Source organism: Erinaceus europaeus, chromosome 4 (genome assembly GCF_950295315.1).
Source record: "Erinaceus europaeus chromosome 4, mEriEur2.1, whole genome shotgun sequence".
In the NCBI taxonomy this organism is placed as follows: domain Eukaryota; kingdom Metazoa; phylum Chordata; class Mammalia; order Eulipotyphla; family Erinaceidae; genus Erinaceus; species Erinaceus europaeus.
The window spans coordinates 152996857-153011614 of NC_080165.1; the positions used below are offsets into that span (position 1 = coordinate 152996857).

Below are 14758 nucleotides of genomic sequence, written 5' to 3' on the forward strand. Positions count from 1 at the left end.
ATCATATTGTAAATGAAAGAGGAGATATCACAACAGACACTGCAGAAATTCAACATATCATGTGAGCCTTCTGTGAACAACTATATGCCACCAAGCTAGAGAACCTAGAAGATGGACGATTTCCCAGATACCTTACCAACTTCCAAAATTAAGTAAAGAGGAAGTGGATAACATGAAGAGGCCCATCACAGCTAATTAAATTGAAATAGTTATCAAAAACCTTCCCAAAAATAAAAGTCCTGGACTGTCGTTTTCGACGGGTTATGTTGTTTTCTCCGGGCTGGCTTCACGGGCGGGTAACAGAAGACCAGGGACTCATAGTTGAGCTGTAGGCAGTGTCTCTTTATTCATGCAGGACGCAGCACAATCTAAGCCAAGCTAAGCTAAACTCAAGGTACAGTATTCTAAAACTCACAATGCTGTCTTTATATATACTTGCCAAGTAGGGTGGAAACAGGGTGTGACATAGAGAGGGTGGAGAGAAAAGTGACTGGTGACAATCAGAGTGTGACAAGGAGAGGATCAGGGTGTGACAAGGAGGGGGGGTGGAGCAAAAACATATCATGAAACAGTGGGGATTGAACCAATGCCCTGGAGGGAGGTGCTTGTTAACAGCGGTTATATAAATAGAATGAAGTGGTTATGTAAATAGAATAGTGTTAAGCAGGGGGGATTTAAACCAAATGAAACAGAAGGGGTCTCATGCATACCAACAATTCCCCCTTTCTTTTTAACTAATGTCCATTGCGGGGTGAACAGAAATGTATATTGTACAGGCGTTTTCAAAAGAACTGGCATAAGACATGGAAAACAAAATAGGCGAACAGCAATAACCAGTGTGATGCCAAGTGGAGCTTTTCTTGCCTCAAAGGGCAAGGCCTAGCAGGCGAAAGGGCATTTCTTGCCTCTGGGAACGCTTCATGCCTCTGGGGGCATCTCTTGCCTCAAAGGGCGTTTCCTGCCTCTGTGGGCATCTCTTGCCTCTTGGGGCGCTTCATGCCTCTGTGGGCATAACCTAATAAGGAGGGGGAGTTTTCTGCCTCTGGGACAGAGCCTGCAGGCGAGGGGACATGGTTTATAAAGTCTCAAGGCAATTGGCTGAAGTTAGTCTTTGAGAAACACAGCAGCGTGTACCAGTAAGTCTGATGGAGGTGTCAGTCCAAAGTAGCTGACCACAGAAGAAAATGCCGGAGGCTGAAACGCTGCACGTCTGTCTCGATGGGGAATGTCGGCCACCAGAATTCTGCTTTTCTGTAGAGAGTGAGCTTTGGAGTCTGTGAATCTGTTTCTTCAGGTCGTGCCAGGTCACCTCATTGGTTTCCGGGGGCGATGTCAGAGAACAGGATCCAAATGGATTTCCAGGAATTCCATTTGAGTAGATGCTTTTTCATGTGAAGACTTTGACAGCTGAAATTCACTTACTTGTCAAACAAAACTTGTAGCAGATTAGAAGTTTACTATAATTGATAACTCCATTATAATTGGAAGTCGTTTCTAGTATGATTTTAAGGTTGTTTAAACAGTTTAAACTCAATAATATGTGGAAAGGTAAACAGAAGAACCACGGTTAAAAGCCTCAAGCATGAGAATAATTAACATAATCATTGCACTATCTGCCCCACCCATAACTCATACAGTTTTCAGGATTAAACGTTTCAGATTCATGTCAAGACGTAAAAGAGAAATCAAAGGAGGAAAAAACAATTTTTTGGATTGTTTCTGGATGTCTCTAGAAATCGTGGCTGCGTCCAGCATTTTTTTTTTTTAAATCAATGTCAAACAAAAATTCAGTCATTCAAATCATTCTCTTATGAAACGCAACTTGAACCAGATTATCAAGATCTCACCATGTAGGATTAAGAATCCCCGGAGGGCGACCTAGTCCAAAAAGGTCCTCGAAATTCCATTTAGGGTGTTTCTGACTGTTCCTGCTGGATTGCTTCAGGCACCCATTTTTAAAAGCGTCTTCCCATTGAAGAAAGAATCCAATCAGGAGAGTAGAACTAACCACATGTCTCCATACTTGGGAACTGCCAGGGTACTGGAGAATGCTCTTCAAATTAGAGTAGTCCTTCTCCATGGGAAACATTCGAGAAGAAGTCCAGAAAGTCCCAGGGGAAATCCCCATGCATATCCCAAGGTCTACGATCACGCTCATAAAGAACCAAACTGTGGCCCGGAGCAAAATGTAGTCCTTTTCCTCAGGAAACATGGGAGAGGGAATCCAGAAAGTCCAAGGAGAAATCTCCGTGCATCTCCCAAGCTCTATGATCCCGGTCATAAGAAACCAAAGTTCCCAGTCAGGGAACCAAAATGTGGCCCAGAGTAAAATGTTCCAGAGACAGACTAACTGTCTCATGATGAAACAGTAGAGGCTTTGGCAAACCTCTTCATAAGTAGAAAGGCAACCCATGGTGGATGGGTAGCCAAGTTTACTTATCTGGACGATGGGTGGGTAGGGTCCCACGTTGATGCCGGTCCAAGTTTCAGGGCTTATTTCAGTCCCTGTTCAGGAGCCATATGTTGTTTTCGACAGGTTAGGTTGTTTTCTCCGGGCTGGCTTCACGGGCGGGTAACAGAAGACCAGGGACTCATAGTTGAGCTGTAGGCAGTATCTCTTTATTCATGCAGGACGCAGCACAATCTAAGCCAAGCTAAGCTAAACTCAAGGTACAGTATTCTAAAACTCACAATGCTGTCTTTATATATACTTGCCAAGTAGGGTGGAAACAGGGTGTGACATAGAGAGGGTGGAGAGAAAAGTGACTGGTGACAATCAGAGTGTGACAAGGAGAGGATCAGGGTGTGACAAGGAGGGGGGGTGGAGCAAAAACATATCATGAAACAGTGGGGATTGAACCAATGCCCTGGAGGGAGGTGCTTGTTAACAGTGGTTATATAAATAGAATGAAGTGGTTATGTAAATAGAATAGTGTTAAGCAGGGGGGATTTAAACCAAATGAAACAGAAGGGGTCTCATGCATACCAACACTGGACCAAATGGTTTTACAAATGAATTCTACAAAACCTTCAAAGAAGAACTAATACCTCTACTTTTAAAAGTCTTCCAGAGGATTGAAGACACTGGAATACTCCCTGCCAGCTTCTATGAAGCCAACATCACTCTGATACCAAAAGCAGACAGGGATACAACCAAAAAAGAAAACTACAGACCAATATCTCTGATGAACATAGATGCTAAAATATTGAACAAAATTCTAGCCAGCAGTATATTAAAAAGATTGTTCATCATGATCAATTGGGGTTTATCCCAGGCATGCAAGGTTGGTTTAATATATGTAAATCAATCAACGTGATCCACCTCATCAACAAAAGCAAGACCAAAAACTACATGGTCATATCAACAGATGCATAGAAAGCCTTTGATGAAATACAACGTCTTTTTATGATCAAAACACTACAAAAATGGGAATAGATGGAAAATTCCTGAAGATAGTGGAGTCTATATATAGCAAACCTACAGCCGACATCATACTCAATGGTGAAAAACTGGAAGCATTTCCCCTCAGGTCAGGTACTAGACAGGGCTGCCCACTATCACCATTACTATTCAACATAGTGTTGGAAGTTCTTGCCATAGCAATCGGGCAGGAGCAAGGAATTAAAGGCATACAGATTGGAAGAGAAGAAGTCAAACTCTTCCTATTTGCAGATGACATGATAGTATACACAGAAAAACCTAAGGAATCCAGCAAGAAGTTCTTGGAAATTATCAGGCAATACAGTAAGGTGTCAGGCTACAAAATTAACATTCAAAAGTCAGTGGCATTCCTCTATACAAACACTAAGTTAGAAGAAGTTGAAATCCAGAAAAAAATTCCTTTTACTATAGCAACAAAAACAATAAAATATCTAGGAATGAACCTAACCGAAGAAGTGAAAGACTTGTATACTGAAAATTATGAGTCAGTACTTAAGGAAATTGAAAAAGACACAAAGACGTGGAAAGATATTCCATGTTCATGGGTTGGAAGAATTAACATCATTAAAAAGAATATACTACCCAGAGCCATCTACAAATTTAATGCTACCCCCATAAAGATCCCAACCACATTTTTTAGGAGAATAGAAAAAATGCTACAAATGTTTATCTGGAACCAGAAAAGACCTGGAATTGCCAAAACCATCTTAAGAAGAAAAAACAGAATTGGAGGCATCACACTCCCAGATCTCAAACTGTATTATAGGGCCATTGTCATCAAAACTGCTTGTTACTGGAACATGAATAGACACACTGACCAGTGGAATAGAATTGAGAGCCCAGAAATGAGGCCCCACACGTATGGACATCTAATCTTTGACAAAGGTGCCCAGACTATTAAATGGGGGAAAGCAGAGTCTCTTCAACAAATGGTGTTGGAAAAAATGGGTTGAAATATATAGAAGAATGAAACTGAACCTCTATATTTAACCAAACACAAAAGTAAACTCCAAGTGGATCAAGGACTTGGATGTTAGACCACAAACTATCAGATACTTAGAGGAAAATATTGGCAGAACTCTTTTCTGCATAAATTTTAAAGACATCTTCAATGAAACGAATCCAATTACAAAGAAGACTAAGGCAAGCATAAACCTCTGGGACTACATCAAATTAAAAAGCTTCTTCACAGCAAAAGAAACCACTACCCAAACCAAGAGACCCCTCACAGAATGGGAGAAGATCTTTACATGTCATACATCAGATAAGAGTTTAATAACTGGGAGTCGGGCTGTAGCGCAGCGGGTTAAGCGCAGGTGGTGCTAAGCTCAAGGACCAGCGTCAGGATCCCGGTTCGAGCCCCCGGCTCCCCACCTGCAGGCAGGTCCCTTCACAAGCGGTGAAGCAGGTCTGCAGGTGTCTGTCTTTCTCTCCCCCTCTCTGTCTTCCCCTCCTCTCTCCATTTCTCTCTGTCCTATCCAACAACAACGACATCAATAATAACTACAACAATAAAAAACAACAAGGGCAACAAAAGGGAATAAATAAATAAAATTTAAAAAAGAGTTTAATAACCAACATATATAAAGAGCTTGCCAAACTCAACCACAAGACAACAAATAAACCCATCCAAAAATGGGGGGAGGACAGGGACAGAATATTCACCACAGAAGAGATCCAAAAGGCCGAGAAACACATGAAAAAATGCTCCAAGTCAGAGAAATGCAAATCAAGACAACAATGAGATACCACTTCACTCCTGTGAGAATGTCACACATCAGAAAAGGTAACAGCAGCAAATGCTGGAGAGGGTGTGGGGTCAAAGGAACCCTCCTGCACTGCTGGTGGGAATGTCAATTGGTCCAACCTCTGTGGAGAACAGTCTGGAGAACTCTCAGAAGGCTAGAAATGGACCTACCCTATGACCCTGCAATTCCCCTCCTGGGGATATATCCTAAGGAACCCAACACATCCACCCAAAAAGATCTGTGTACACATATGTTCTTGGCAGCACAATTTGTAATAGCCAAAACCTGGAAGCAACCCAGGTGTCCAACAACAGATGAGTGGCTGAGCAAGCTGTGGTCTATATATACAACGGAATACTACTCAGCTATTAAAAATGGTGACTTCACCATTTTCAGCCCATCTTGGATGAACCTTGAAAAATTCTTGTTAAGTGAAATAAGTCATAAACAAGAGGATGAGTATGGGATGATCTCACTCTCAGGCAGAAGTTGATAAACAAGATCAGAAGAGAAAACACAAGTAGAACCAGAACTGGAATTGGCGTATTGCAAGAATGATGGATATCCAAGGATGACCTAGTGTGTGGGGGGGTGTATTGTTATGTGGAAAACTGAGAAATGTTATGCATGTACAAACTATTGTATTTACTGTTGAATGCAAAACATTAATTCCCCCATAAAGAAATTTGAAAAAGAAAAGAAAAAGAAAAAAGAAATGACTGGGTCAGTGAGCTAAAGGGTCATGGGGAAAAAAGCACATACTGGCTGAGAAGTGCATCTGGCCAAGGAACTGGAACATGTGGGCGGTCTAAGAACACACAGCTACAGAGAACGAGCGCATTTATTATTTCCCTTTTACAAAAGCAAGAAAAGATGGTTGAAACTTCCTTGACCCCAGTCAGGTCAGTTGCATGTGACCGGCCTCCTCTTTGGAGGCAGTGCCCGGTAAAAGGACTTCAAGGGCATTTTCTGCTTTTTCGAATTTATTTTTTATTTATTTCTTAGCAGAGCACTTCTCAGCTCTGGCTGATGGTGGTGCTGAGAATTGATCCTGGGCCCTTGGAGCCTCAGGCAGGAAAGTCAGAACCACTATGTTTGCAGAACCACTATGCTGCCTCTCCAGGCTTATTATTATAGTGATTACTGAAATTATTTTCCCAGAGCCCTGCTAAAACTCGTGCCCTGGGGCAACAGGCAGGAGGGTGTTTGCAGAACCACTGTGATGTCTCCCCAGCCCAGTTATTATTATTCTTATCCTCGGGCGTGGGCCTCACGCAGGAGAGTCTGCTGGCCCAACCCCACCTGCCCCGCAGGTGACCCCGCAGCCAGGTGAGTCTCTGCTCCGGAAACCCCTGGCCCAGGTGAGTCCCCGCCCAGGTGAGTCTCCGCCCAGGTGAGCCCCCGCCCAGGCGAGTGTCCGCCCAGGTGAGTCCTCACCCAGGTGAGTCCCCCCCCCCCCGCCCCCCCCGCCCCAGGCCAGTCCCCGCCCAGGTGAGCCCCCACCCATGTGAGTCTCCGCCCAGGTGAGCCCCCACCCAGGTGAGTCAACCCCCAGGCGAGTCCCCCGCCCAGGTGAGCCCCCGCCCAGGTGAGTCCCCCGCCCAGGTGAGTCGCCCCCCCCCCCAGGTGAGCCTCCGCCTAGGTAAGTCCCCCGCCCAGGCCCAGGAGAGTCCCCCGCCCAGGTGAGTCCCCCGCCCAGGCCCAGGTGAGTCCCCCGCCCAGGTGAGCCCCCGCCCAGGTGAGCCTCCGCCTAGGTGAGTCCTCCGCCCAGTGAGCCCCCGCCCAGGTGAGTCGCCCCCCCCCCCAGGTGAGCCTCCGCCCAGGTGAGTCCCCCGCCCAGCTGTGCCCCCGCCCAGGTGAGCCCCCGCCCAGGTGAGCCCCCGCCCAGGACATGCGCCCGCTTCCCCCGGGAGGAGCCCGCGGGCTGCACCGGCGTGTGGCCTCCGCGCCGCCAGGGGGCGGTGACACGCCCGACCCGCTCTTCCCGGCAGCCGCAGCGCCCTGAGACTGCGCATGCGCGGAGGGGGCGCCGTCCTGTCTGCGCAGGCGCACTGGGCGGCCGGGCGGCATGGGCGCCGCGGTGGTTCGGCTGCTGCGCGACTTCAACCTGGAGGCGCGGGTGCAGCGCGAGATCAGCAGGGCCAAGCCGCGGGCCGCGCCCAGGCACCCCTCCGCCGGCGCTCTCGCGAGAGAACACGAGGGCCGTGAGTGCGGGGCCGGGCGGGCGGGCGGGGCCCCTGAGACCAGGACGGAGCCGCCCAGGGGTGACCTCTGACCCCGCCCCCCCACCCCCGCATTTCAGATCCCCGGTTCTGCGGCCCGACAGACAGGCAGGCAGACAGACAGACAGACACACACAGGCAGACAGACAGACAGGCACACACACACAGACAGGCAGACAGACAGGCAGGCAGGCAGACACACACACACAGACAGGCAGACAGACAGACACAGACTGACACAGGCAGACAGACAGGAAGACAGACAGACACAGACAGACAGGCACACACACACAGACAGACAGGCACACACACAGGCAGACAGACAGGCACACAGACAGACAGGCACACACACACACACAGACAGACAGGCACACACACAGGCAGACAGACAGGCACACAGACAGACAGGCACACAGACAGACAGACAGACAGGCACACACACAGGCAGACAGACAGGCACACAGACAGACAGGCACACAGACAGACAGACAGACAGGCACACACACAGGCAGACAGACAGGCACACACACAGACAGGCAGACAGACAGGCACACACACAGGCAGGCAGACAGACAGACAGGCACACACACACAGACAGACAGGCACACAGACAGACAGACAGGCACACACACAGACAGACAGACAGGCACACACACAGACAAACAGGCAGACAGACAGGCACACAGACAGACAGACAGGCACACACACAGACAGACAGACAGGCACACACACAGACAGACAGACAGGCACACACACAGACAGGCACACAGACAGACAGACAGGCACACACACAGACAAACAGGCAGACAGACAGGCACACACACAGACAGACAGGCACACAGACAGACAGACAGACAGGCACACACACAGACAGGCAGACAGACAGGCACACACACAGGCAGGCAGACAGACAGACAGGCACACACACAGGCAGACAGACAGACAGGCAGGCAGGCAGACACACAGACAGACAGGCAGCAGACAGACAGACAGACTGACACACAGACAGACAGGAAGACAGGCAGAAAGACAGGCACACACACAGACAGACAGGCACACAGACAGACAGGCAGACAGACAGACAGGCACACAGACAGGCAGACAGACAGACAGGCACACACACAGACAAACAGGCAGACAGACAGACAGGCACACACACAGGCAGACAGACAGACAGGCACACACACAGGCAGACAGACAGGCACACACACAGACAGGCAGACAGACAGACAGGCACACACACAGACAGGCAGACAGACAGACAGGCACACACACAGGCAGGCAGACAGACAGGCACACACACAGACAGGTAGACAGACAGACAGGCACACACACAGACAGACAGACACACAGACAGGCAGACAGACAGGCACACACACAGACAGGCAGACAGACAGACAGGCACACACACAGGCAGGCAGGCAGACAGACAGGCACACACACAGGCAGACAGACAGGCACACAGACAGACAGACAGGCACACACACAGACAAACAGGCAGACAGACAGACAGGCACACACACAGACAGACAGGCAGACAGGGGCCAGGGGAGTGGGGGGGGGGGGGAAGGCGCCTGCAGGGCTCGAACCCGGGTCCCCAGCGAACCGCCGCCCTTGTCTCCTCAGAGCCGCCCGAGAGCCCGCGCCGCGCTGACAGGGATGAGCAGCTGCTGCGGATGCTGCGGGGCCTGCACGTGCGCGCCACAGACGGACACACGGACACGCTCGGGGTGAGTGCGCGGGACACGGGCACTGCGGGACGGGGGAGGCCGGGGGGACAGACGGACAGTGCGGGACAGGAGGAGGAGTAGGCCGGAGTGGAGAGACAGAATGCGGCAGACGCTGCAGGGTGGTCACTGAGTGTTAGGGCTCTGTGTCTCTGATCTGCAGCAGTGGGTCTGTCCCGGCAGCAGTGGGTCTGTCCCGGCAGCAGTGGGTCTGTCCCGGCAGCAGTGGGCCTGTCCCGGCAGCAGTGGGTCTGTCCCGGCAGCAGTGGGTCTGTCCTGGCAGCAGTGGGTCTGTCCCGGCAGCAGTGGGTCTGTCCCGGCAGCAGTGGGTCTGTCCCGGCAGCAGTGGGTCTGTCCCGGCAGCAGTGGGCCTGTCATGGTAGCTGTGGGTCTGTCCCGGCAGCAGTGGGTCTGTCCCGGCAGCAGTGGGTCTGTCATGGTAGCTGTGGGTCTGTCCCGGCAGCAGTGGTTCTGTCCCGGCAGCAGTGGGTCTGTCCCGGCAGCAGTGGGTCTGTCCCGGCAGCAGTGGGCCTGTCCCGGCAGCAGTGGGTCTGTCCCGGCAGCAGTGGGTCTGTCCCGGCAGCAGTGGGTCTGTCCCGGCAGCAGTGGGTCTGTCCCGGCAGCAGTGGGCCTGTCCCGGCAGCAGTGGGTCTGTCCCGGCAGCAGTGGGCCTGTCCCGGCAGCAGTGGGTCTGTCCCGGCAGCAGTGGGCCTGTCCCGGCAGCAGTGGGTCTGTCATGGTAGCTGTGGGTCTGTCCCGGCAGCAGTGGGTCTGTCCCGGCAGCAGTGGGTCTGTCCCGGCAGCAGTGGGTCTGTCCCGGCAGCAGTGGGTCTGTCCCGGCAGCAGTGGGTCTGTCCCGGCAGCAGTGGGTCTGTCCCGGCAGCAGTGGGTCTGTCCCGGCAGCAGTGGGTCTGTCCCGGCAGCAGTGGGTCTGTCCCGGCAGCAGTGGGTCTGTCCCGGCAGCAGTGGGTCTGTCCCGGCAGCAGTGGGTCTGTCCCGGCAGCAGTGGGTCTGTCCCGGCAGCAGTGGGCCTGTCCCGGCAGCAGTGGGTCTGTCCCGGCAGCAGTGGGCCTGTCATGGTAGCTGTGGGTCTGTCCTGGCAGCAGTGGGTCTGTCCCGGCAGCAGTGGGTCTGTCCCGGCAGCAGTGGGTCTGTCCCGGCAGCAGTGGGTCTGTCATGGTAGCTGTGGGTCTGTCCTGGCAGCAGTGGGTCTGTCCCGGCAGCAGTGGGTCTGTCCCAGCAGCAGTGGGTCTGTCCCGGCAGCAGTGGGTCTGTCATGGTAGCTGTGGGTCTGTCCTGGCAGCAGTGGGTCTGTCCCGGCAGCAGTGGGTCTGTCCCGGCAGCAGTGGGTCTGTCCCGGCAGCAGTGGGTCTGTCATGGTAGCTGTGGGTCTGTCCTGGCAGCAGTGGGTCTGTCCCGGCAGCAGTGGGTCTGTCCCGGCAGCAGTGGGTCTGTCATGGTAGCTGTGGGTCTGTCCTGGCAGCAGTGGGTCTGTCCCGGCAGCAGTGGGTCTGTCATGGTAGCTGTGGGTCTGTCCTGCTAGCTGTGGGTCTGTCCCGGCAGCAGTGGGTCTGTCCCGGCAGCAGTGGGTCTGTCCCGGCAGCAGTGGGTCTGTCCTGGCAGCAGTGGGTCTGTCCCGGCAGCAGTGGGTCTGTCCCGGCAGCAGTGGGTCTGTCATGGTAGCTGTGGGTCTGTCCTGGCAGCAGTGGGTCTGTCCCGGCAGCAGTGGGCCTGTCCCGGCAGCAGTGGGTCTGTCCCAGCAGCAGTGGGCCTGTCCCGGCAGCAGTGGGTCTGTCCCGGCAGCAGTGGGTCTGTCCTGGCAGCAGTGGGTCTGTCCCGGCAGCAGTGGGTCTGTCCTGGCAGCAGTGGGTCTGTCCCGGCAGCAGTGGGTCTGTCCCGGCAGCAGTGGGTCTGTCATGGTAGCTGTGGGTCTGTCCCGGCAGCAGTGGGTCTGTCCCGGCAGCAGTGGGCCTGTCCCGGCAGCAGTGGGTCTGTCCCAGCAGCAGTGGGCCTGTCCCGGCAGCAGTGGGTCTGTCCCGGCAGCAGTGGGTCTGTCCCGGTAGCTGTGGGTCTGTCCCGGCAGCAGTGGGTCTGTCCCGGCAGCAGTGGGTCTGTCATGGTAGCTGTGGGTCTGTCCCGGCAGCAGTGGGTCTGTCCCGGCAGCAGTGGGTCTGTCCCGGCAGCAGTGGGTCTGTCCCGGCAGCAGTGGGTCTGTCCCGGCAGCAGTGGGTCTGTCCCGGCAGCAGTGGGTCTGTCCCGGCAGCAGTGGGCCTGTCCCGGCAGCAGTGGGCCTGTCCCGGCAGCAGTGGGTCTGTCCCGGCAGCAGTGGGTCTGTCCCGGCAGCAGTGGGTCTGTCCCGGCAGCAGTGGGTCTGTCCCGGCAGCAGTGGGTCTGTCATGGTAGCTGTGGGTCTGTCCCGGCAGCAGTGGGTCTGTCCCGGCAGCAGTGGGTCTGTCCCGGCAGCAGTGGGTCTGTCCCGGCAGCAGTGGGTCTGTCCCGGCAGCAGTGGGTCTGTCCCGGCAGCAGTGGGCCTGTCCCGGCAGCAGTGGGTCTGTCCCGGCAGCAGTGGGCCTGTCCCGGCAGCAGTGGGTCTGTCCCGGCAGCAGTGGGTCTGTCCCGGCAGCAGTGGGTCTGTCATGGTAGCTGTGGGTCTGTCCCGGCAGCAGTGGGTCTGTCCCGGCAGCAGTGGGTCTGTCCCGGCAGCAGTGGGTCTGTCCCGGCAGCAGTGGGTCTGTCATGGTAGCTGTGGGTCTGTCCTGGCAGCAGTGGGTCTGTCCCGGCAGCAGTGGGTCTGTCATGGTAGCTGTGGGTCTGTCCTGGCAGCAGTGGGTCTGTCCCGGCAGCAGTGGGTCTGTCCCGGCAGCAGTGGGTCTGTCCCGGCAGCAGTGGGTCTGTCCCGGTAGCTGTGGTTCTGTCCCAGCAGCAGTGGGTCTGTCCCGGCAGCAGTGGGTCTGTCATGGTAGCTGTGGGTCTGTCCTGGCAGCAGTGGGTCTGTCCCGGCAGCAGTGGGTCTGTCCCGGCAGCAGTGGGTCTGTCCCGGCAGCAGTGGGTCTGTCATGGTAGCTGTGGGTCTGTCCTGGCAGCAGTGGGTCTGTCCCGGCAGCAGTGGGTCTGTCATGGTAGCTGTGGGTCTGTCCTGGTAGCTGTGGGTCTGTCCCGGCAGCAGTGGGTCTGTCCCGGCAGCAGTGGGTCTGTCCTGGCAGCAGTGGGTCTGTCCCGGCAGCAGTGGGTCTGTCCCGGCAGCAGTGGGTCTGTCATGGTAGCTGTGGGTCTGTCCTGGCAGCAGTGGGTCTGTCCCGGCAGCAGTGGGCCTGTCCCGGCAGCAGTGGGTCTGTCCCAGCAGCAGTGGGCCTGTCCCGGCAGCAGTGGGTCTGTCCCGGCAGCAGTGGGTCTGTCCTGGCAGCAGTGGGTCTGTCCCGGCAGCAGTGGGTCTGTCCCGGCAGCAGTGGGTCTGTCCCGGCAGCAGTGGGTCTGTCCCGGCAGCAGTGGGTCTGTCATGGTAGCTGTGGGTCTGTCGTGGCAGCAGTGGGTCTGTCCCGGCAGCAGTGGGCCTGTCCCGGCAGCAGTGGGTCTGTCCCGGCAGCAGTGGGCCTGTCCCGGCAGCAGTGGGTCTGTCCCGGCAGCAGTGGGTCTGTCCCGGTAGCTGTGGGTCTGTCCCAGCAGCAGTGGGTCTGTCCCGGCAGCAGTGGGTCTGTCATGGTAGCTGTGGGTCTGTCCTGGCAGCAGTGGGTCTGTCCCGGCAGCAGTGGGTCTGTCCCGGCAGCAGTGGGTCTGTCCCGGCAGCAGTGGGTCTGTCCCGGTAGCTGTGGTTCTGTCCCAGCAGCAGTGGGTCTGTCCCGGCAGCAGTGGGTCTGTCATGGTAGCTGTGGGTCTGTCCTGGCAGCAGTGGGTCTGTCCCGGCAGCAGTGGGTCTGTCCCGGCATCAGTGGGTCTGTCCCGGCAGCAGTGGGTCTGTCATGGTAGCTGTGGGTCTGTCCTGGCAGCAGTGGGTCTGTCCCGGCAGCAGTGGGTCTGTCATGGTAGCTGTGGGTCTGTCCTGGTAGCTGTGGGTCTGTCCCGGCAGCAGTGGGTCTGTCCCGGCAGCAGTGGGTCTGTCCCGGCAGCAGTGGGTCTGTCCTGGCAGCAGTGGGTCTGTCCCAGCAGCAGTGGGTCTGTCCCGGCAGCAGTGGGTCTGTCATGGTAGCTGTGGGTCTGTCCTGGCAGCAGTGGGTCTGTCCCAGCTGTGGGTCTGTCTCGACAGCAGTGGGTCTGTCCCAGCAGTGGTCTGTCCCAGCAGCAGTGGGTCTGTCCCGCAGCTGTGGGTCTGTCCTGGCAGCAGTGGATCTGTGGCTTTGTGCGGAGCCGTGAGGTGGAGACGCTGGCAGAAGGCGGCCTTTGTCGCCCGCACAGCAGTGTGTGGCCTCTGCGGTTCCTGGCAGGCATGCCGTGCGCCGTGTGCCCGTCAGGTGTCCCTTATGGCACCTGCCTCTCCTGATGCCGCCTAGGCTGTGTGCACGCTGCTGGGCAGCCCTGGCGCTGTTTGCGGCTCCGGACGCGCCAGCCCAGAGAAGCGGGTACCTGCAATGCGTCGTGAGAGTGATGTGTCCTGTGCTCTCGCGTGCAGGAGCTGCGGGTTGTCGTGAGAGTGATGTGTCCCCTGCTCTCACATGCAGGAGTTGTAGGTTGTCGTGAGAGTGATGTGTCCTCTGCTCTCACGTGCAGGGAGCTTTGGGTTGTCGTGAGAGTGATGTGTCCTTTGTTCTCCGCGTGCAGGTAACTGCCCCCGTGGCGCCTCGCCCGCCCAAGGAGCTGAGGCCGCGCAGAGAGCCTGGCGCAGATGCGGCGGCCGCCACGTGCATCCCGAAAGGCAGGATCTCCCTGGTGGAGGCGCTGACGCTGCTGGACAACCACAAGCGCCAGCCTGAGACGTGGACGGCCGAGAGGATCGCGCGGGAGTACCAGCTGGACCCCAGGGACGTCAGCGCCCTCCTCAGATACTTCCTCACTTTTGAGATCAAGGTCTTCCCTCCCCAGGACAGGAGGGCAGTGCAGCCAAAATGAAGCCGCCTCCCCACGTGTGTCCTCCCTTCACCGTGAACGAATGGAAAGGGTCACTTGGGAGGGCGACAGCCATTCAGACTCAGTGAGTGCTGCTGGCCGGGCACGTTCCAGGTGTGAGCGCCCAGCCCCCGCCTGCGGGGACACTTCATGTACAGTGAGGTGGTGGTGCTGCAGGTGACTCCCTCGGCTCCTATCAGAAAATAAAATAATTTAAAAATACAACAACAGCTTGGGGGCCAGGTGGTAGCGCAGCGGGTTAAGCGCATGTGGCGCAAAGCACAAGGACCGGGGTAAAGATCCCAGTTCGAGCCCCCGGCTCCCCACCGGCAGGGGAGTCGCTTCACAGGTGGTGAAGCAGGTCTGCAGGTGTCTGTCTTTCTCTCTCCTCCTCTCTCCATTTCTCTCTGTCCTATCCAACAGCAATGACAGCAATAAGAACAACAACTGATTAACAACCAGGGCAACAAAAAGGGAGAAAAAATAGCCTCCAGGAGCAGTGGATTTGTAATGCAGGCCCCGAGCCCCAGCAATAACCTGGAGGCAAAAGAAACACCGGCTTAATAGGCAATAGGTATGAAC

General features: G+C 55.3%; 1 protein-coding gene across 1 annotated transcript; it reads left to right on the forward strand.

Annotated features, from left to right (window-relative positions):
• The first annotated feature begins 7218 nt into the window (after positions 1-7218).
• On the forward strand, positions 7219-14404 carry NDUFAF4 (NADH:ubiquinone oxidoreductase complex assembly factor 4). Its single transcript, XM_060190750.1, has 3 exons — positions 7219-7394; positions 9039-9142; positions 13892-14404. The coding sequence occupies exons 1-3, from the start codon at positions 7259-7261 to the stop codon at positions 14177-14179; spliced, it is 528 nt and encodes a 175-aa protein (XP_060046733.1). The 5' UTR covers positions 7219-7258; the 3' UTR covers positions 14180-14404.
• The last annotated feature ends 354 nt before the right edge of the window (positions 14405-14758 follow it).

What these genes read in the sequence shown, in the direction of transcription:
- NDUFAF4 (XM_060190750.1), top strand. Translation starts at nt 7,259, where the DNA reads ATGGGCGCCGCGGTGGTTCGGCTGCTGCGCGACTTCAACCTGGAGGCG. An exon ending in CGCGAGAGAACACGAGGGCC is followed by an intron (nt 7,395 to 9,038) that starts GTGAGTGCGGGG and finishes TTGTCTCCTCAG; the next exon opens with AGCCGCCCGAGAGCCCGCGC. An exon ending in GACACACGGACACGCTCGGG is followed by an intron (nt 9,143 to 13,891) that starts GTGAGTGCGCGG and finishes CTCCGCGTGCAG; the next exon opens with GTAACTGCCCCCGTGGCGCC.